This window comes from Lepisma saccharinum, chromosome 25 (assembly GCF_977018435.1).
Source record: "Lepisma saccharinum chromosome 25, izLepSacc3.1, whole genome shotgun sequence".
Taxonomy (NCBI): domain Eukaryota; kingdom Metazoa; phylum Arthropoda; class Insecta; order Zygentoma; family Lepismatidae; genus Lepisma; species Lepisma saccharinum.
This window is the reverse complement of record NC_139253.1, coordinates 967,992-990,931: the sequence shown is the minus strand read 5'-3', so window position 1 is coordinate 990,931 and position 22,940 is coordinate 967,992. Positions and strand designations below refer to the sequence as shown.

General features: G+C 34.9%; 1 protein-coding gene across 6 annotated transcripts in view; it reads left to right on the top strand.

The window, feature by feature from the left end:
• LOC145979018 (uncharacterized) overlaps positions 1-22,940 on the top strand; it is a 125,691-nt gene that overhangs the window by 28,003 nt on the left and 74,748 nt on the right. For 5 of the 6 annotated variants that reach the window (XM_083112082.1, XM_083112084.1, XM_083112083.1 and 2 more), the window contains exons 3-15: positions 1,351-1,363; positions 2,999-3,115; positions 3,977-4,000; positions 4,715-4,729; positions 5,154-5,168; positions 7,782-7,796; positions 10,290-10,409; positions 17,405-17,443; positions 18,339-18,365; positions 19,201-19,317; positions 20,464-20,484; positions 20,937-21,062; positions 22,381-22,401. In XM_083112082.1, coding sequence (XP_082968208.1) covers positions 1,351-1,363; positions 2,999-3,115; positions 3,977-4,000; positions 4,715-4,729; positions 5,154-5,168; positions 7,782-7,796; positions 10,290-10,409; positions 17,405-17,443; positions 18,339-18,365; positions 19,201-19,317; positions 20,464-20,484; positions 20,937-21,062; positions 22,381-22,401 — 670 coding nt within the window. The remainder of the gene's footprint in view (positions 1-1,350; positions 1,364-2,998; positions 3,116-3,976; positions 4,001-4,714; positions 4,730-5,153; positions 5,169-7,781; positions 7,797-10,289; positions 10,410-17,404; positions 17,444-18,338; positions 18,366-19,200; positions 19,318-20,463; positions 20,485-20,936; positions 21,063-22,380; positions 22,402-22,940) is intronic. The other variant, XM_083112081.1, reaches the window with a different exon arrangement.

Sequence of the window (22,940 nt, the reverse complement as noted above, 5' to 3'; positions counted from 1 at the left end):
CGTCAATAGAATAGAATGGTCTTTATTTAAGCAGGCGTGTTTCGGCCTCGTGGGCCATTCTTACAACCAACTCTTGTCAGATACAATAAATGAATAAAAACATAGAAAATAAAACACATTGATCATGATAATACAATGAAGATAATATAAAGATTATACAATAATAAAATGATACATGAATTGATAAGTCTAAAAGATAAGTAATAAGCCTTCAGTAGTTCATTCTGTGTGGCGCGGGGGGGGGGCTGTTAGGTATGCATTATGTGATGTGTAAGTGCAGGTGCAATTGTTTACATATGTAGGTTAATGTAGTTGTTGGGACAATAGTAAGTTCTTTAGTTGTTTCTTAAAACTTTGATGGCAAATAATGTTAGTCAATGGTGCCGGCAGTTTGTTCCATTCCCTTATCCCTGTCACAACGAAGGACTTCTTATATGTGGCGATTTTATGTTTGTGGATTTTTAGATTGTGTTTCTTGCGGATATTATGTTCGACCGAAGTTCTACGAGAGCAGATCTTATCTAATACGTATTTTGGGGGGCACTCTTAAGTATTTTGTGCATCAAGGTGAGTGTTAAGTATTTTCTTCTATTGTTAATGTTTAGCCAAGAAAGTTTCTTTAAGTACTACTAGGGGGATACATGTTCTTTTCTTTTTAGGTTAAATATGAAACGTATACATCAGTTATGAATTTTTTTAAGTTTATAGTTTGGCCCTGGGATATATTACTGTACACTGGAGCGCAATAGTCTAGTGTAGATAGAACGAGTGCTTGCATAAGGCGATCTTTAACATTAGCGTCCAGAGTATGTGTTTTGTAACTTTCAATTAGAAGCACAAGCGAAGAATTAATTAAAAAGCTTTGTTAGTTATGTTTTGAACTTCCTTTGTTTTCTAATCGATAAGGAAACATCAATAAGTACGGGATTAAATTATAGCAATAATACTATCACAAAATATTATCACCTACCTTCTTCCGGCAAACTTGTGATGAATTTAACTTGTTTCTGAAAATAAAGAAATGAAACATTATTATCCAAAAATCTCTCTCAATATTTTCCTTTAAATATGAAATCACATTCAAGTGAACTGAATAGAGTTCACTAATTGTTTACTGTTTTAATTAATAATTTGTATTTTAATTCAAGAAGTGTACCTTGTAAGATGGTGAAAAGGACGGGTGGACGCTCAATTTATGATTTAGTATCTAGCAAATCGTTTGTACCTATTCCCGGCGAATGAATGAAGGAGTTCAATCATCTTAGGCGGATCGACACTTTTCTCCATTTATTTATTTATGTGTTTTTCTCATTTCCAAATACTTATTTTAATTTACTTTCTTCAAACTAGGAAATCCAGACAGGTAAGATATGAATGAGAGAAGTTGTACTGTTTGCATTATAATGACAAAGAACATGGTAACAATAAACAACAATTATATAGATGAAGCAATAGAATAGTGCATATATACATCTATACAATGAACTTAGTATAATTAACTTAGTAAGAAAGTGAAGCTTACAGTGGATGATTTGTTAAATACATAATGAGTCATAGTAATGCTACGAATTAAAATCCAGGCTTTATTGTAGGAGACAATCGTAAACTGCCATGATCGTAGCCAATAGCTTTGTAGAGCTAACGGTCCTATTCTAGTAGCTAATGCAAGGTTAGTAATCCTGAAAGCACATGAAAAATGTCTTCAAAATTCTGTGAAATCCATGTAATAAAAGGTATATTTTCGACAGACTATACTTCCTCATGAAATATGTCTGTATTAGGAATACATGGACAATCCAAAGTATGTACTATACATAAGAGTAGGGAATTTTCATTGTTACCCTGTATTATAGAATCAATTGTTTGCTATTGCAAATGTATGCTTTAATAAAGTGAAGTAAATGTATTGCATATGTATGTATGAAAAGTTACTTAATCGACTTGTCAGTCTTAATCTGTATATGGATTGTTCAATTCTCGTTTCTATTTATTTTGGGCCAGCTCTGCAGGAAAAACACATACCAAGTATCTAACTTTCTCTGGTATATTTCTTAATTATTTTCACTCCATGCTCATTGTCCTTGTGGAATCTTGAGAGGTCCGATATCTCATTCTCTGAGTTTAATTGAAATCTAAGCTTCTCCCGATGTAGCGGTTTGTCACTTTCCCTTCGAAATGACTGCACTCATTATCTCACTCATCGCTCTCCTCCGTGTTCCCTTTCATTTCCCTGCACTCAGCTACTAAACCACATCAACTCTCTCACTCAAAGTACCTTCAACTTCTACTTCCTGACCTGATATAACAGCTACCGACACTACACATCCACCCTTGGATATTTTGCTGCAGTTTCATCTTCAATGGTCAACATTCTGCAACTGAACTTCTCCTGCATTCTCAATCTTTCTCCAAACACTGAATGAAAAGACATGCTTGTTGACCACTTTATCCTTTAGAATGACACCGCAGTCAGTCTCACTGTCATTTTCCCCCGATATCGACTTGTCGCCCTGCACTCAGTTCAATATATCATAGTTCCAGAATTTGTACCAGTAGTGGAGTCATCCGTTCGCACAGTAACCAACTTGCCTCAATCCATTTTGATTGAAATGTCACCATTACCCTATGTCTCATAATTCTTTTTTCATTATGCATCAATTAGTCCAAACACAATCTTTTCCACACATGTCCCTCCTCTCGAGAACTACTATTTGTGTGATAGAATTATTTATAAATTTATTTGCCAAAATTTCTGATGATGTAAACGTTTGACTCTATGGCGTTATTAATGCAGCAGCAATTGACCGTCCTAAACCTTGTTTTTATTTCATTAGAAGTAATAAACAACCAAATGTAAAATTTTAAGCCCACTGATGATGATCATAAGGATATCATGTTTAATCTATGTAATCAATGGTGGTTATATCATATGTACTTATTTTGAAGGGGAATAATGATTGTTGAAAATTATTGTAATTTAATTTTGTTCTATCCTAAGGTCAAACTATCTGCTGGAGATGCGAAAACAAACTTTGTAACCTCGAGTTTATTAAAGGTACAGCATGTGATGAAAGAGGCCAATATCGTGACCTCTTACGATGTTTAGCAAGCTGTTGTAAGTACTCGAGTTATTATGTAAATGTTATCAGAAATCTAATGTTGCCTTATGTATATTGACTAAGATAGAAAAATTTAAATGGTTGACTTTCGATATTATGATTAGATAGTATAACGTAAAACAAGCAATAATTCGATGTTATTTTCTGCCAATATCCTATATACCAATGATCAATAGCGAATCGTACATTGTTTTCATAAAGACATTGTTGGAGTTTAAAACTCCTTTAATGCCTATCTTTTCAAAAAAGTAAATGGGGCATTCCAACGTTACGTGTGCGACATTTTACACACAAAATTTAAGGTTCCAGACATGAGATTTGGTTAAAATATTCATAATGAACTGATTTCATAGAATTAGGAAATGTAGCAAATTTTGACTTCATTTGTCTGTGAAGCATATAGGCTGTAGATGCCAGTAACCTTTGGTGAAATGTTCAAATAATATGCATTCAAAAGCATATAAACTTTAATGCAATTAAAAACAATAATAATTTCTGTATTAATTCATTTCTTATTTACATGAAGTAGACCACTTTTCGTGGAATGTCAGAAATGCATAATTAATTGAGAGAGTGATAGTAACATGTATTATCACTAAAAGAAAAACCATTACCGTCATTTTACGATAATATTCGCCCTTACATCAATACCAGGGTATGTAAGAAGATATTTTACAAAATTTTCCGGATACGAAATTAGATATTGCACGAACATTTCTGGTATGAAAGTATGAAAGTAATATATAGTATTTATTGTTGTATTTTGATATAAATATCACAGATGATTCTGTTCTAGCTTAAGTATAATTTTATACAATCATTAGTAGTTACATTATTTAATATTTTCTTTTAATTAGCCGGACTGCGACCTGTTCCAGTCGGTAAGACCACTTTACGTATTTGTATACTATTTTAATACTGAAAATATATTTGAAAGTTGAAACATCACGTTATTATGTGTCATTGGTTTACTACTTAATGAAATCATTATAAATATTTGTGATGTGAAATTAGAATCAATTAGTTTTTAGTAATTTTGTTTACTCTGTTACTGAATATCATAATACAGTTACGAAAATATAATCACTAAAGTTCGCTTCAGTTGAAAATTGTTAAAAATTGCAACAAATAAATGGTATAATAATTTTCAATCTGATAGAAATTGAAAGTGTGTCTACTTGTTATGTTATGTTCAATGAGACAAGTATCTACTCTATAAGTTAATTCTTTGTTAATTCTTAAACTTATTACGCAGATATGATTTTTTGACTTATGCACATATATATCTACACATATTTTATAAAATGTATTCACTATAATAACCAAACACCAATTTTAGAGCACAATAATAAAATATGCTCCAAATTTTAACAAGAAACATTGTACTTATATTGAAGGGTTAAATTGTAAAATTATTCTATTCCGACAAGGTATATCTTAATGTTTAATTTTACTTTAGCGTATATTTGATATGTATACTACAACGTGCATCTTCAACTAAATATGAGGAGATTCATAAAATGTATAAAAATTATCTGCCTTATTCTACGCTATTATTTGGTTAGAGTTTTAACATAATTTTATGTAATTTACAGGATCGGCGACAGCGGGTATGAGCAATGCTTTATACATTATGATTAGTTAAGATACAACATTTACGAGAATTTTTATAAATCAATAGATGAACCATGCTAATATTGTGTCTGTAATTATTACATTTTGAGAGAATGTTTGTAATATTAAAAGACTTATTATTACATTAGAATGGAAAGGTACTCATGTTACAGATATGCAGCTTTTGTCCTTACACATTCAAAACTCCTTTAAGCATGATAATGTGATGTCACCAGAACAATAACCTAAGCAATAGACTAACATTCAGTCTGTGAAACTATTAACAGAAAGTTCTCAGAACTAAAATGCCGACTTCTGTCGACTAAAAATAACATATTTTCACATCATTGCTACGATAGAGATACGATAGAGTATGAAACCAAAGTCGACTCAATGCTATAAATTTATTTCAATTTACAGGAATGGCAGTTGCACGTAAGATATCTTAATTGTATTACCGTGCGTTCATTTCGATCTGCAGCCGAGAGATCGGGAGAAGCGTGGCGGGCGGCGCTGGCGGAGATGCCGACATTTGCGGCCTGAAATGTCCGCTTATTTTTATGGACATATGCAGACATTTATATAAATATTGCAAAACGAGCACTAACCTGTGTTATAAGAGTATGGTTTTAATTTTAGTAGCTTAGTGGCTGTATGTGCTGATGATTTTGACACTCCCATCTCCTGTGAAACACGGCGTAGAGGTTTGTTTGGATAACTTTCTAACGCTGCCCCAATTTCATCGAGTTCATCGAGGAAGCTCACGAAAACCATTGACTTTTAATGGTTTCGTCGGCAGCGTAATCTTGATACAGTGTTGCACATTCGAAACCTCCAAACGATCCCCATCGACACAAAACTCGTTCAAGGATATAAACTTAAGCAGGACGTTGCTGGTCAAAACTATGATTAAAATGTTTTATTATCTGTGAGTCTTATCGTCACTTCTAAAGCGTATTTTTTTGTGTATATAATTGCAGAACTTGGATGAATTACAGATGATGAATTATAACCCAGGTTAGTGCTCGTTTTGCAATATATATATAAATGTCTGGATATGTCCGTAAAAATAAGCGAGCATTACAGGCCGCAAATGTCGGCATCTCCGCCAGCGCCGCCCGCCACGCTTCTCCCGATCTCTCGGCTGCAGATCGAAATGGACGCACGGTACTTACATAAATATGTATTTTGATAACAACTATAACAATTAAAAAGTTTAACAATCCTGCAAATATTTATGGTTAAACTACTGCTTTTTCAACCTATTAAAGTGTAAAATAAATCTCAAATTCAGTATTAATTAAGTTATTCATTATTGAGAACTTTTCACAGCGAAAGCACCCCTGAGGGACATTGGTGCATGTACATTACAAAATACAATATTTGACATCGCGCATAATATACAGGGTGTCATTTTAATGGCGCCCACGGACCACAGAAACGTATAGAGGACATCAAAACAAACAACTTTTCTCAGTAACATTTTTCTCGTTGGACATTCGTTTCGGCGCTAGAGTCGTTCAAAAAAGCCCGTTTTGCCGCCTGAATGCTGGCAACCACACACAACATTTGATTGCATTTGTGACGTCATATCCCGTCGTGAAGCGATGCGTTACAGGGTTGCCAGGAACACACATATTCTGTGAAAAATGACATAGCTACAATCAGCCACATTATGTACCGTAAAACAAAACGAGAAAACACGTTCTATAACCCAACAGGAAGTAAACAAACGATACGAAAAATGGTAGATAGAAAATAGAATTCAAGTGGAAGTGGTCATATCGAATTTTGTATCAGCTTGCATGTCAAATATTTGCAAATCTAGTTACCAAGTTGGCATCTAGTTGTCTGTGACACACTGAACAGACGACAAAATAGAAATGAAAGAACTCAAAATTAAAAAGGTAAGCAACACATAATATAATGTATATTCAGGGCATTATGAGGCAAGTGACAAAAATGGTTGAAAATACAGGGATATAAATAGTAGTAAAAGAAACTCTAAGACGACTGTGTTTATCTACGCACCGGATACACATGTAATAGTTTGCAACTCTGAACAGGGCAGTATATTCGCTACTGATTCATCATTAGATTGTTACTGTGGTTGTACGTGTTTTAGCCGTAATGTAACAACGTGAACCTCAGATACTTCCGTTATCAGCACAAAAGTACCACAAGGCATCTGGACACAAACCTGTAGATATCAACCTTGCAACGAGATTTGCAAATATAATTGACATGTAGCTGGGCGTAAACAGCCACATGTAAGCTGTAAGTACAATAAAAGTTATTGTTGTTGATATTTGACATGTAGGCTGAGACAAAATCCGATATTGACTCTTCATTTTGAATACGTTTTTACCATTTCTCATATCGTTGGTTCACTTCCCCCTTCCCCTGAGATGACTGCTGATCTTCTGGCTGGTAGGCTATGATGTTCGGTTTACTGGACGCGTTTCTCGCTTCGTTTTACAGCTAATAATGTGGTTGGTAGTTTGTAATTTTTCACAAAATTTGTGTGTTCCTTGCAACCCTACCGTGCGCTGTTTCGCCGTAGGAAATGACGTCACAAATGCAATTAAATGTTGTGTGTGGTTGCCAGCATCCAGGCGGCAAAACGGTCTTTTTTGAACGACTGTAGCGTCGAATTGACGCACCAACGTGAAAAATGTTACTGAGAAAAGTTGTTTGTTTTGATGTCCTCTACACGAATCTGTGGTCCGTGGGCGCCATTAAAATGACACCCTGTATATAATTGGGCACTATGCTTTTTGTAGTATTAAATATATTGATGAAGCATTATTATAAATAACTGACACTGATGCCATTTCATTGTTGAATTTTTTTTGTCTTTAATGAATAGCAAAATTTAATTTAATAAACTTACGTAAATTATCTGCACTCGGTTGGACGTGTGATCTGAATGCAATCGTTGTATTCTGAATTTGTAATTCACCAGTAACATGAATTAGTTATGCGAGTGTTATGTCATACGTTTTTATCATTTCCTGACGTTTCTAAATTTATATATGTTATTTACAGAAACATCTACACCAGGTATGGCCAATAATCTATATATTATTGTTCAATAAGCTTCTACTTTTCATGCAGTGACTACAAATTAAGTTTGAAGTGACGCCTGTTAACTTGATTGATTGAAATGATTTATGGTACTTTTCTGCCACTTTTGGCAAATTGGAAACTACTTTTAACTGGCTAAAATTAATTTGATATCACTGTCTCAGCTCTATGGCTCTTACGAACATCTTCTACATGTAGAGCACTATTAAATTCGTACTACAATTGACCTGTAAGGCCGCGTCCGAATCAGCAGCTGCTGCCAACTAGAGCCCCATCCCATTCCAGAATTTTATCTCTGAGGATGGGTCTCATTCCTTACTAGCAGCCGCCATCTAAAGGCAAAACTGTGGGCAACAGAAGCCATGCAAATGAATTTTTCAGTATATTACAATGTATTATACAAGATGTTTAATTCTGCTAGGAAGCAAACTTAACTGCCACTATACACTATTAAAAATACATATTTGTAGAATTACTGGGAGGCTTCAGCCCCCCGAACCCTTTCCCTGGAAACGTGTCTGGTTTCACCTATTGAATTCCCGTACCATTATAGTCAGAATTCACAGTGTACTAGTAGGTGGAGTTGATGAGTTGATGGGGAGAGGTAGAAGGCACGACAAGTTTAACCTTCAACTCGCTGTAGCCATGCGTTCGGCAAACCTCATTGTAGCTTTCACGTTGTAGAGATTACGTTTATTGAATAGGTGATATATAACTCAGTGCTACCTGAATATTTTATATATAAAACTGTGTTTACAAAAATGTAAAAGAATAAATCGCATGCTATATTTTCAGTTTCAGTAGTAAATAGATAGAAAAACATTTTTGGCGCCTGCCTTGTGCTTTCATATTATGTGCCTGCGTCCCAGAGCTTGAAATTCGAACTGACACCTGGCGGGAGAAGTGGCAACTGTAATACTCGGGAGCCTTTCGATTCGGACGGCACATGAAAGAGACGGGAAATGACCTAACGGAACGCTTGCGGATTCGGCCACAGTCTAAGAACTAGGCCTTACAATTTTGAGTAATATTGATAACCTCTTTAAGTAAAATTAACATTTTGATAACACTCTTCAAATGATGAGGAGCTGGTATTGAATTTATAAACGAGTGTAATATTTTTGTAAGCTTTTGTCAACATCGGTATAACAAGCAGCAAAAAATGGTTATATTAATTAATCTCGTTATCTAATTGATTATCACGACTAATTTAACGCTGAAACAAGTACTCTTTGAACGTTTACGCTGCTATATATGTAAACTGGGTAGAGAAATTAACAGCATGAAATCAAAATAGTAAACCTGGCGACACACCTACGTAAATGCATTGCGTTCGTTTTGGCTCTGGGCCGAAATAGTGCGTGACATGGCGCAGATGCCGGCATTTTTGTCCCTTAACGTCTCGCTTATTTACGCACATATCTTTAGCATAGACAATTGTATCTATATTGCATAACGAGTATTAACCTGTGTTATAAGAGTTGTTCAAAGTTGTTCACGCGCTATCTCGGCCCAGAGCCAAAACTGTATTACAAGAGTCAAATTAAAACTTTAAAAGTCCAATAAAAATTGCTGGGCAGACTGTATACAGCTCAAATTTACATGAGGTATCACCTGTTATTTACAAAACGACCTCAAGGCTGCAACACTAATCAAGTTAGGTTCGAAACGCCATTTGTTTTTTTCATTTTAAAGATGGCGTCTCCTATACACACTTGCACCAGTGAAGAGGAGTGATTTCTTACCCTCTGTCAGCCTGAAACTTCTGGAAATTTCTCGGCAGTGGCTCAAAGTGACTGCACGTGGACCCCAAACACTTAATGTTCTTAGGTATACAGGCACTAACTCAAAGTTGAAACTATATGTATATCAGCAATAGGTCTGTGCTAAAATGCAGCAAACATGTGCAACGCTACAGACAGAAATCTTCTAGATAAGAAACAAAAACAAATGAAGGTTTTCATTTGACTCTCGCTTGTAGTTTGTTCAAAACACATATGAGGTAAGTATAGACTATCAATGTTTACGTCACACACTACAAAAAAGAAATAAGTTTGAATTGATATAGGAGTGGCCTGCTAGTGGACATTTGCGCTATTCCTGTTAATGTTGTGCTTTATCCTCGAAGGCTGCATTTCAAGTAGCATACAAGGTGCGATATCTCACTTTAGTTGTCTCAAACTTTAACCATGTAAAGGTACAGTCAACGGCAAAGATAATGGTAGGAAAATTGTCCACCGTTATTTTCACTACTTTTTTATTCTACATCCTGTATTGTTTTAAGGAATGAAACTATGTTGGTTCGAAGCAGGCATTGTTCTCTGCTTATTGACGTCATTATTTCAATTCATTGTCGTCACAATGTGTAATACAGACCGAATTAAATTGGTGGTGGACAATTCGCCTACTGTTTCTTTCGCCGTCGGGTGTACCGATTTTGGTGTTATCACAGAATTTTTTTCTTCTCAGGACATTCAAGTTGCTGGACCTGCCACAACGGTGGGGAATGTAACTACACTTTCTCCTCCGGGGGAGGTTGCGTCTCTAAAAGCTCATATCGACGTGCCTATCAGTGTTACGAAAACTGTGGTAAGCTTTTTAGATTTATTCCTACACTTTATATCAGTAAAATAAGTAATTTCAAACACCTATGTCACATGACAAAAAAATGTTTATCTATATTACAACACAGAACAATAGCGTACACAAGGGGAAGTTGGTGGAGATACAGTCAACCCAAAGTTTGAGTTCTAAATTTCAAATGAAAATGAATTTGAAAAATAAAAAAACGAAACATGTAAATGCAAGAACCCCTTAAAAGGACCCGTGATTAGCATTTTTGTCTTAGAGTAAAATTGTTATAGAGTGAAAAACTGTAAATACACGAAATGTTTTAATTGTGTATCCCGTTCCCCGTAGAACAAAGCTATGTATAGTTCTGGGTTGTAACGAACCCATTACTGTCCGTGCCTGTACTATCCACCTTTCCAATTCCAATCTCTCCAGAAACAAATCCCTGCTATGTTAGTGCCATAAATTTATTACACTATACAACACACAGTATTATCAAGACGAGGACTTTAAAATTCATGATGTCATTCTTTTCGGAGTACTTATATATTTATTTTTAACACTCCTGGATAATAATACTTATGTTTGTGAACAAAATATACACAAAAGACATAATACTTTCATGATTTTTCTGAATAATGCGATGACGTAATATGGTAACGTGTTACATAACAACTTATCATTAGCATAATGAACATTTCATTATCACCCTGCCTTTCACCAGAATATTCGATTACGGAATTTTTACGTTGGCTGCGACATCAGACTCACACTGAAGGATGTATTTATAATGTGAGAGCTTGTGTCAACAACTAACACACATGCAAGTAATATTGCTTTAAATCGTCTAGCGCAGTGGTTCTCAAACTGTATTACACGTACCCCAAGGGGTACATGAACGACTTGAAGGGGGTACGCGATCAGCTTGAAAGATATATTTTATAATACCCACAAGACAACATTTTATCTGCAGGTGTGTAGAGCAGAATTCATTATTTTAGACTTCATAGCTTTAACACTCAACAGAAAAATAAGGCTGATTTTTTCACTGACACTCCTATCTTTGTTTCATATGTTTTGAAATAGAATACTCGTTCGAAATCTGCAATAGACTAAATCTGGAGTCGAATCTACGCTTGAAAGTTTCAAGTGCAAAACCAGACATTAAGAAATTGTATCAGGCTATGCAGGCACTTCTTTCTCACTAGAAACTCTGAGGATTTACAATAAAATCTGCAAACAGGTTGTTCACAAACTTATTTTTGCTCTTTATTTTTTTCAATAACTATGAAAAAAATATTGAAAATTAAAGTTTGTTATATACTTCTTAGCTTACATGAGTTTCACATTTTTATTTTCGTAACAAAATAATCATGAAGATTGTAAACGTAGAAACACCCAATAAAATAATAAACGTAGGATTCTAATGTTTATTTGTATACCATTTTTCCACATACAGCCCGAATGCCATTTGCTCTATTGCAGATGCACGCCTCCAACATATCAAAAACGCCCACCAATTAGGCAGCCAAAGAATTTCCCCAAAACCCACTATTCAGAAAAAACCTATGGTGGGGGTACATTGTTACGTACCCAATAGGACCAAGTAATGTGAATAGTTTGCCAAAGAAGAATAGAGATGGCAGCACCAGGCGTGCAAGGTTAAGAATTGGCATAATATATGTGAATAATTTTATAAATAAGAACAAAGCAAATCGGAAAGATGAAAAACAATAGAATATATTATAAGAAGACAAAGAATAAATATGAAAGAAGTAAATTAATATATATATCTTATAAATCAAGTCAGTTATCACATATAAGTTAATATGAAAATTAAGGAAGTCAAAGCACTGATACAAGTTTGTGTCTTTGAGCAGATATTGCATCTGTATGATTGATTTACCATTCCTATAGGGGAAATTTTGTTTACATCAGTGGCGAGCGCGTTCTGATCGACGCCCCACAGCACTTTTTGGTTGCGCGGTTTAACCGTAGCACCTACTTGGATGCGCATGTCAATCGGCTGCACCAAGTATACACTCTGTTGTACCTAGTTAGTGGTGGCGCGTTCCAATTGCAGCCCCAAGGGAGGATATTAGTATTATTCCCAAAGCTTGGAGGAAAAAGTTGGAAAAGGATAAAGGAATTCGTTAAATAGTCAAAACCTAAATAAATTGAAATCCAGAGGGAAGTTTACAAAGAAGATAAGAAGGAAGTCCCTATCCAGAACGTCCATTGAGAAGGAAGTCCATATCCTCCATATTAAGAAGGAAGTCTAGATCCAGACCGTCCATTGAGAAGGAAGTTCCGATCCAGGCCGTCCATCAAGAAGGAAGTCCCGATCCAGAACGTCCATTAAGAGGGAAGTCCAGATCCTCCATATTGAGAAGGAAGTCCAGATCCAGACCGTCCATTGAGAAGGAAGTCCCGATCCAGATCTGCCCATTACGAAGGAAGAATATTGAGATGAAAATTGACTGTAAACGAGAAAATTATAGAAGAATGTAGCTTATCATGTAAAATTCTTACTCCATGTATCCTGTGTTTAAATAATATATTCGTTTAAACGTCTCCATTGGAAGGCATCCTGTCTGGTTTCGTTGTCTACAAAGAACCCTACCCTGTAGATAAGCTAGCTGAGTTTTAAGTTTAAGGTTTATGTACCTTTGCACCAAATGAAGGTAGCATAAATAAATGGCGACCAACTTTTGGGGCTAGAGAATTAGGAACCAGACAGCGAAGAGAGAAAGAATAATTGAAAATGGAGGAAAAGGATAAAGATGGAAATGAGAATGGAGAAGCTACAATGAAGGAAGACGGAGAAAAAAGGGAAACTTTCATTTGTTGCGGAGAGGAAGGAAACAAAGAAGAGATTATTGTTTGTACCACATGTAAGGAAATGAGACACTGGATGTGCGAAGGAATAAGAAAGGAAAAATATATATCAATAAGCGAAAAGGAAGAAGGATACGTATGTAAGAACTGCAAGAAAGAAAAGTTAAAAGAAAAACAAAAGAAGACAGAAGAAATAAACTTAATAGAATTGTTTCAAAAGATATCAATGCAAATGGAAGTTAACGCACCAAGAATGGAAGAAAATAGCAGAAGATTAGAAGAGAAATTTGAAGAGAACAACAGAGAAGTGAAAGAAAAGTTAGAAGAAAATAACAAGGAAGTGAAAGAAATGCTCGATGAAAATAGTAGAAAGTTAGAAGCAGTAAGAAATGAAAGCAAGAAAATTTACGAGAAAATAACCGAGACATGTGAAGAAAATAGAAGATCATTGGAAAAGAAGATAGAAGAAACAACACTGCTAATTGAAAACAAAAGCGTGGATATAAATAGGACGATCGAGGAAGAAGTTTCAAAACTTAGAGAGGAGAATATACACAGAACCAACAGTATGGAAAGAAAAATTGTTGAAAATAAATCGCAAATAGAAGTAGTATCTTCTAGAGTAGATGCAAATAAAGACAAGATAGAAGAAGCAAAGATTCTGATAGAAGATAGAAGTTGGACGATGAAAGAGGAAAGTTCCAATGAACAGCATGACAGCAAGATAGACGAAGAAGCTATAAAGTTAAGCGAAATAAACAAAGAAGAGACAGATAAGAAAATAGAAGAAGAAGAAAGAGGAATAGCAAGGGATGAAAAATTTACTTGTCAATGTAATGATGAAGAAATCCATGTCGAAATGAAGATGAAAGAAGAAAGTTCTAGTGACGAGTCTCTGACGGAGGAAGAAAAGAAGCATACATATAACCGAAGATGTAAACAAAGAAGGAAGAAAAGTAAAATGAGATTTAGATATATTCACGTAAAGACATGGAAGAAGAAGAAGAGAAAGAAATTAAAAATAGAAAATAACCTGAAGAAAGTTAATAATATGCTAAGAAGGGTCGACATAGATCAAACGGATTTTGATTCTACTTCGCCAAAGAGAAGGAAGAAGAAGACGAGACGGAAAAGACAAGGAGAGCATGCATTTGATGAAGATCTAGAACAGAAGAAGTTTTGGCAGAAACTAGATTGGAAGAAGAGAGAAATGAAAGTAATTTAGTTATTAGAAGAAAGTTGGAAGAGGAGGAAGAAGGATCTTGAGAAGAATAGAAAAAAGAAGAAAGAGAAGAAAAAGAGGAAGAGAAAAAGAAAACAAGATAGTGACAAGCAACGGGTATCTGAAAGAATCGGAAGGAACAAATAAAACTGACTAGTGCAAAGTAAGGAGATGTTTTGATTTACAGACTGGCAAGCGTTTCTAGAATTATTAAAGTTGTATGAAAAGTTCTAGTTCACCAGAAGAAAAATTCTTGGAATTATTAGTTTGGGCAAATAGTAATGATCTATTTGAAAGAAGAAAATTTTAGTTCTTTAATGTTAGTTCCTGTAAAAAGATATACGTATATATATGATAGTCATCGTTGGAGGAAAATCTATTCTGCAAGTGATATCTTAAGAAAGAATAATGAGTGCTAATTTATGTCACCACTCCATTAAACAATGAGACCTATAGTGAAAGATCAAACCTGTAAAAGGAAAGAAGCCAAAGAAAGTAATATGGAAAGTGGAAATCAACTTTTCAATTGTACGAACAGAAGAACGAAGAAGATAGAACAGTTAGGCATAGAAGGAAGTTAATTACGAAGAAAACTCTCAGGAAAAGGAGAAGAAAATATGAAAGAAGATCGAATAGTATCAGTAAAACATATTCTTTGTAAGCTTAGACGATTAAAAGTCATCGTGTATTAAGAAAAGTGCAAATGAAACGGGTTGTAATCCCAGAAGTTAAAGAAGAATCGGTTGTATTCCGAGAATGGGTTGTAATTACAGAAAATAAATATATCTAGATACATGCTGATATGAAATCAAGGCTGAGGTGAAGAATTATTGTAGCTGATAAAAACACTTAGATGGTCAACTTAGAGAAGAGAGAGAGTTCTTTGAAACGGAAAAATCTGAGCTAACTGATAATCTGTAGAGAGATTGCTGAATGAAGAAAAGGGTGAAACGAAAATTACTATTTTTGAAGGACATCGTCAAGTAAAGACTATCTTGGAGAGAACAGACGAGCAGACTTGCAGGAGATGAACTATTGAATAATTATATTTTGTATCTAGAAATAACTTGAGAGGTCATGAATATTTCCGGAACGTGGTGATAAGATATCTCGAAACGAAAATAGAAAGAAGAGAGTAATAGAGAGATGAGGAAAAATGCTGCATGCCAGAAGATATAATTGTACAGAAGAGAAGAAAGAAAGCGTCAAGAAGAAATAATAGAATTGTACATATATAATTTGAAAAAAAAATTGTATCTGCATATATATATATATATATATATATATATATATATATATATATATATATATTACGAGAATTTTTTTATGCCCAACGGGGGGAATATTGTATTACGTACCCAATAGGACCAAGTAATGTGAATAGTTTGCCAAAGAAGAATAGAGATGGCAGCACCAGTCGTGCAAGGTTAAGAATTGGCATAATATATGTGAATAATTTTATAAATAAGAACAAAGCAAATCGGAAAGATGAAAAACAATAGAATATATTATAAGAAGACAAAGAATAAATATGAAAGAAGTAAATTAATATATATATCTTATAAATCAAGTCAGTTATCACATGTAAGTTAATATGAAAATTAAGGAAGTCAAAGCACTGATACAAGTTTGTGTCTTTGAACAGATATTGCATCTGTATGATTGATTTACCATTCCTATAGGGGAAATTTTGTTTACATCAGTGGCGAGCGCGTTCTGATCGACGCCCCACAGCACTTTTTGGTTGCGCGGTTTAACCGTAGCACCTACTTGGATGCGCATGTCAATCGGCTGCACCAAGTATACACTCTGTTGTACCTAGTTAGTGGTGGCGCGTTCCAATTGCAGCCCCAAGGGAGGATATTAGTATTATTCCCAAAGCTTGGAGGAAAAAGTTGGAAAAGGATAAAGGAATTCGTTAAATAGTCAAAACCTAAATAAATTGAAATCCAGAGGGAAGTTTACAAAGAAGATAAGAAGGAAGTCCCTATCCAGAACGTCCATTGAGAAGGAAGTCCATATCCTCCATATTAAGAAGGAAGTCTAGATCCAGACCGTCCATTGAGAAGGAAGTTCCGATCCAGGCCGTCCATCAAGAAGGAAGTCCCGATCCAGAACGTCCATTAAGAGGGAAGTCCAGATCCTCCATATTGAGAAGGAAGTCCAGATCCAGACCGTCCATTGAGAAGGAAGTCCCGATCCAGATCTGCCCATTACGAAGGAAGAATATTTTCATTGAAAATTGACTGTAAACGAGAAAATTATAGAAGAATGTAGCTTATCATGTAAAATTCTTACTCCATGTATCCTGTGTTTAAATAATATATTCGTTTAAACGTCTCCATTGGAAGGCATCCTGTCTGGTTTCGTTGTCTACAAAGAACCCTACCCTGTAGATAAGCTAGCTGAGTTTTAAGTTTAAGGTTTATGTACCTTTGCACCAAATGAAGGTAGCAACATTAGACGTTTAGTTAGGACTAAAGGGTACAATGAGAAAAGGGTTGAGAACCGCTGCTCTAGCCAACCATGCTAGTTAGAGCACTTGGGTAATAATAGCCCCTTCCACTTCGCTGCATTTTTTGGCTCTCTGCACTCACGCGTCTCGATGGTTACACGGTGCAACACCGAGTCGTCTGCTTCGTTGATTTGGTGTCAAGTAGTGTATTTGGTATCTGCACCGTTTGCAGTACCTTTTGGAGAGGTGTAATTTGTGGTGTATTGGATAATCGTGACGATGAGTGATTGTATGATGAAATTGCTGAAGGAACACTCCCATAGAGCATCTGTGCCCATGAATTCGAATCCTGGCGTCGTAGCTCGCTGTGCTAACCACTCAACCAAGAAGTTAGGCTCTTAGATGAAAAGTAAGGATGTTTCGGTATAGTTATCTGTAATCTTCAGGATTATATGTTTGCAAAAATGTTTATGCTATATTTTTATTTTATAATTGCAGGTACAGGAAAAACACATATAAATGAGGTTTCACGTAGTTGTACGTATATACTATATATTTTGTTACATAACCAAAATGAAGTTATTTAAATTAATTGATGCTTTAAATAACAATATCAGTTTTGCATATCTTTTCGGGTATATTAACTACATAAAATCAAATTATGAAGTATTGTGGGTGAAATATTTATTCCATTTACTTTTCCCAGCTTATCTTGGAACTGAATAAAATTAATTTCACTGATTTGAAAATTGGTAGAAATAGTTTGAAAATTGCTGCATATGTCTATTCCAATAACAACTTAATTTTGTTAAGTTAAACGAAATTAAGGAAAGAAGAGACTGTGAGCAAATCAGAAAAAATAGAAATCTTATGGTGAGAAAATCATCAATTAATATTTTTTAAATATTGCCTTGGAAAAATGCACTTACAGCATACATACAAGAATATATGTATATTCTTGTATATATAGTTTATATATGTTATAATTTAGTATATATATTGCCATGAGAAGACGAAATCCACCTTGCAATAATCGGACTACCTGATCGAAACGGGGAAGTAGTGGTACGGTAGCTTGCAAGCTCCATCAGAAAGACGACACGTGTCGAGTCACATAAGTACCTTGGATTTTTGGAAACCGGCAGTGTGGGAACATTTCGGTGGCCGCAGTGGTAACACGCGCAATTGATAGAGTACTGTCACAACCGCTATTTGGTGTGTCCGAGGTGACTTGCTCGTATGACGTCGCCGGACTCCGAGACTCTAGGGAATCGCTGCCTGACTAGGCGAGTGTGCTTCCGCTGAGCCAAGGAGGGCTATCCAGGACCTGCACAAACCCGCTTGACTAACTCTTCACTGCCGCATCCCCGTGTACACCTTATAACGTAACAATATTCATATATATACAATTTTCCAATTTCTTACCTTTCAGATGCAGTGAAATCCTTATCATATCCAGGTATTAAACATTAAGAAGTAATCATTATTTTTTAATTATTCCATAATTCAATTTAAAGCTCACTTTGGAACACAATCTTGTTTATTTATTTATTTATTTAATAGAAGAGTCCAGATACAGCGTTAGCTATTTTACATTGGAACGATTTTATAGAACATAAGGACAAAAATAATAACATAATACAACAAAAATAATAACATAGAAAAATTACATGTGGTTAAGAAACTTACATACTTTTAGTTAACTTTCTTCTAAAGCGGTCCACATTTTCAAAAATGTCTATTTGGCTTCCTAGATTATTATATTCACTGGGCAGTCTATGGAACAGAGAGCGCTGGATGAGGCACAATCTCGGCTTCTGAGAAGCAAAAAGTTGAGTGCTTCTTGTTGAGCGGGCAGACACACGAAAGTGAATTTCCTGAAGGAGGCGGTCACTTCTGATGTTGCCATTCACTATTTTATGTAGGAATATATGATCAGCCAGTCTATGTCTCTCTTGAGGAGTTTGGATATTTAACATTTGCAGGAGGATGGACTTTTGCAAGTGTATTGTGGACGGAATTCGGTGTCGAACAATGGATTGGCAAGAATTAAAATCTCAGTCATACATAAGATAACAAAATTGAGACAATGCTTGTCCTAGCAGCGATAAATATGAAAATAACATATAAAAATATAACCTTGAAGTGTTAGTTTTTGTTCATTCACACTTGCAGCGTATGTAACAACATCGTAGAAGGTCAGTGTAAAAAACAGTTCACTTGCATCCGAAATCCGAAGGAATGGATTCGCTTTTGTAATTTTTCATTCACCATGTATGTGTTTCATTTCTTAGGTGGACTGACGTGCTGGACATGTGAAAGTGAAGTGTGTGTTTTGAAAACCACAGATGTGCGGTCGTGCGGCATTGGAAATACATATGACGATGTAGATGATTGTTTGAGAGAATGCGGTAAGGATTAAAATGTATTTCTTTTATCTCTGTTGTACAAACTACTATTGTATAGTTGTGTATGGTCGAAAGTATGTTATTTAATTCATTCGCCCTTAGTTTCATTACCGGTCCTTCCTTTCGCAAACATTATATTTTATTGTTCTTTCTTTATATTTCTCTTCATTTCCAAATTGCATAATTTAATATTAATTTTCCAGATATTCCTTTTCGATTTATTCCCGTGTTTGGAATTTTTAATAGCTCATTCCTTACTTAAATATCCTACGTATATATTGAACACTAGTATTAAGATTCTGTTTATATAGTTTCTTGTTAATGTGTTTCTTATTTTTTTCCACGTTTCGACACAAATACACTTAGAGTCTATATTTTTTCTCAGTAAATATGCTTTAAAATGTGACAATGTGTAATAAATTGCAAAAGAATCAGGCTGAAACAAGACTGGATCAAATAAATTAAGCAAATAATGAAAACGGAATGTTTAAATTGCTTTTCCCTTATTATTGTTATAACTATTATTGTATTATTTTTACCAATAGTCCATGCAAAATCAGGAAAATAAAGGACAAATGATTGGATGTGGTGAGCAAATTCACAACAAGGTGATTAATCTTGAACCAAGCGTAGAATCTAATTAAATTAGAACTAACTTCGATCTACCAATACTACTACCAATAAAAATAAGATGATACGAGTAATACGGAAATGTAATAAACCATCTAAATTTAAACATTCCAACTGTTTTTGAACTTCCAGTCTTTACTGAATTTCATTCATCTATTTTTGTTTCAATCCTGATTTTTGCAACATCTCATACATTGTCCTAGTTTAAACCCTTCATTACTCCTCACAAAGACAGTTCTCTATTTGTGTCAAACGTAGAAAAAATTAAAAGGTTTAACCACAAAAGTACTTTTTTTGCATTAGTGTTTAATATCATATGCATACTACGGCAATGATAATCATAAGATTGTTTAAGTTTCTTTATGAAATATTTTCTTCCAATTCTCACATAAAGGGAAATAGTAAACAATACACAAAGCAAAATAATTTTGTTTCGGACTATATAAATTACTTTTCTTGATATCAAAAATGTATTAAGCTCCAATTTATTCCTGATACTCGAATTTTTTTATTTTATAGGAAGCGGTCCTTCATATCCAGGTATAGCATAGTTTGCCTTTATCTTTTTTTTCCTGTGGACATTCGAAATGGCCTAATTTCTGAATAAAGAAAATTTATCTCAGACAGTTGTTTATAGACATCATGTTATGTCGTCCTCTGAGAATATAAATGTTCTATGTCAAATTTTTCATTTTTTCATGAGAGGCCTTTAAAGTGTAACAGGATATATTTATTGAACCTTTCTCACCATTGCGCTGTAAGTTTGGATCATTGCAAATGCTAATATATTGAAGCCTCCATAAGACAAATAGTAGTTTCGTTAGGTATTTATGCTGTAATTAATTATTGAAATGTCAGAAAACAATTGCACGCAACCTTAACTTGATTTGAGAGTGTCAGTGTGGTATCTATCAGATATAACACTGGGTTTTAGAAATAAGATTAAGTAGTTGTTCTGTATTACTGCTCTCATGTCTCCTTTTTTCCTTCAGGTTACAAAACGCTCTGCTGGAAATGTGCCGATTTCTACGATTGCAGGCCATTCCTTGTCTACGATCGCAGCTTGTGCATAGGAGATTATTTATATTATAGCAGACGTCAATGTGCTTTAGATTGCAGTAAGTACACACAGGGTACGAATTATTGGGGAGAATAACCCCGGCTAAATGTAACTTACGTTGAAAACGTAATTAATTTATGCTGGTCTCAAATCTACTTGACACGAAAATTCTCCAACATAAAAAAATGTTGCATGGATGAAGCATCATGTATTCAACATAATAGTAACACGAGATTCCATAGGATATATTATGTTCCGATGATCATTACAGTCATTAAACTCTACGTCAATCAAAGTCTGGAAAGTGTAGATATTTTTAGTAAGAACTAAAAAGTTGTTCCCTTTCTTGTATTGTAAGAACACTTGAAAATAACTAGATAGCATATGTGTAGTAGTCCTATATTTAGTAAATAAATAAGATATAGCAACATATCTTCAGATTTCTCTTGCAAAATTCAACACAGAACAAATATTTTATTTATTTAGATTCAAATAAAAAAGTTGATTTTAATTTTTTATTGGTTTTTAAACATTGCAATCTTACAACGTGTTTGAAGACAAAAGAAGTTCAGCACATGTATCGTAAGGAAACAAAGATCAAGGTGCACGTGTGTGTCTTCACACTCCCTTTGTTCCACCAGCATCTGACTCCTACCGACATCTATCGGACTCATGACGAGTCCGTTTGACGGTATATTATATAATCTTGGAGATACTTCTAGCAGATCTGTGAAAATAAGCCAAAACATAAAGATTAAATACATAAAACTAGGCCGAGGATTATCATTCCTTTGCATTGCCCCCCTCCTCCCCCCCCCCCACACACAACTCTGAACCTTGGACGGACATTAATTATAGAGGGGAGGACAAACATTGAAGAAATATGGAAACAGCCGATTCAATGTGCAATGACAAAGGTGCGATGGATTTTCCGAAAATAAGTTTCGCAGTGGTACAAATAACAGGACTTTTAATTCAGGAAAACAAACACATTACTTAAAGTAAGATGCACACTTATCATAGTTTCCCCGTAGATTCCTCCAACAACGAGACACCACCGAAGGGAAGAGTTTGATCGTTACAAAAGTGCATCCATACATTAATATTAGATTGGTAGGTCACGTGGTGAACGGTATATACTTGCGAGCAACATGTATTTGGAGACAATAATTTTGTGGTCAAAAATAGGTAATTGTAATGTTAATGCGAATTGTATTCTTCTCCCAAGGGTGCAACATATAATTTAAACTCTAATCTTTAATATGAAATAACGAATCAATCAGAATATATAATATAAGAATTTTGCTAACACTATAATCCTAACAGAATCTTAAATTCTCTGATTTGTACAATTTTACATTTTCTTCTATTTATAGGACCAGGTGGTGGAACGGAAGGTATGTAGAAATTTAGCCTTATTTACATCGTGCTTTTGTGTCTACTAAGAGGCAGTTGAGGACAAATTTCTCAATAATTTTCAAAACAAAATATAATGTAGCCTACATATGATACTGATTTAATAAATACTCTAATCCTGTCAAAATGCAATGAAAACAATACGTATGTATATTTATGTTTGTGGGAGAGAGACATTAACATATTTTAAATGCTGAAATCAGCAATATAGGGGAAGGCGGGGCAAGACGGGGAAGCGGAATAAGACGGAGTACGGGGTGTTTTTTGCCAAGTAAATGGCGCTATTCCTCTCATGTTCTTGGAACTTCGTCAACACATAGTACTCTTTGTCTGGACAGCCGCTGGCCTCAGTTCGAGACGGTGTTCCAGGAAGAACGGAATGCTCGTACAATTTTCACCCTCCGTTGCAATAATTCGGCAAACTTGGTTTGATTTGATTTGGTGTTTTAAGTCCACTTTATGCACAGTAAGGCTAATCGGGACTGGACCTACAGTTTAAAGTGGGATCCGAACCACTATG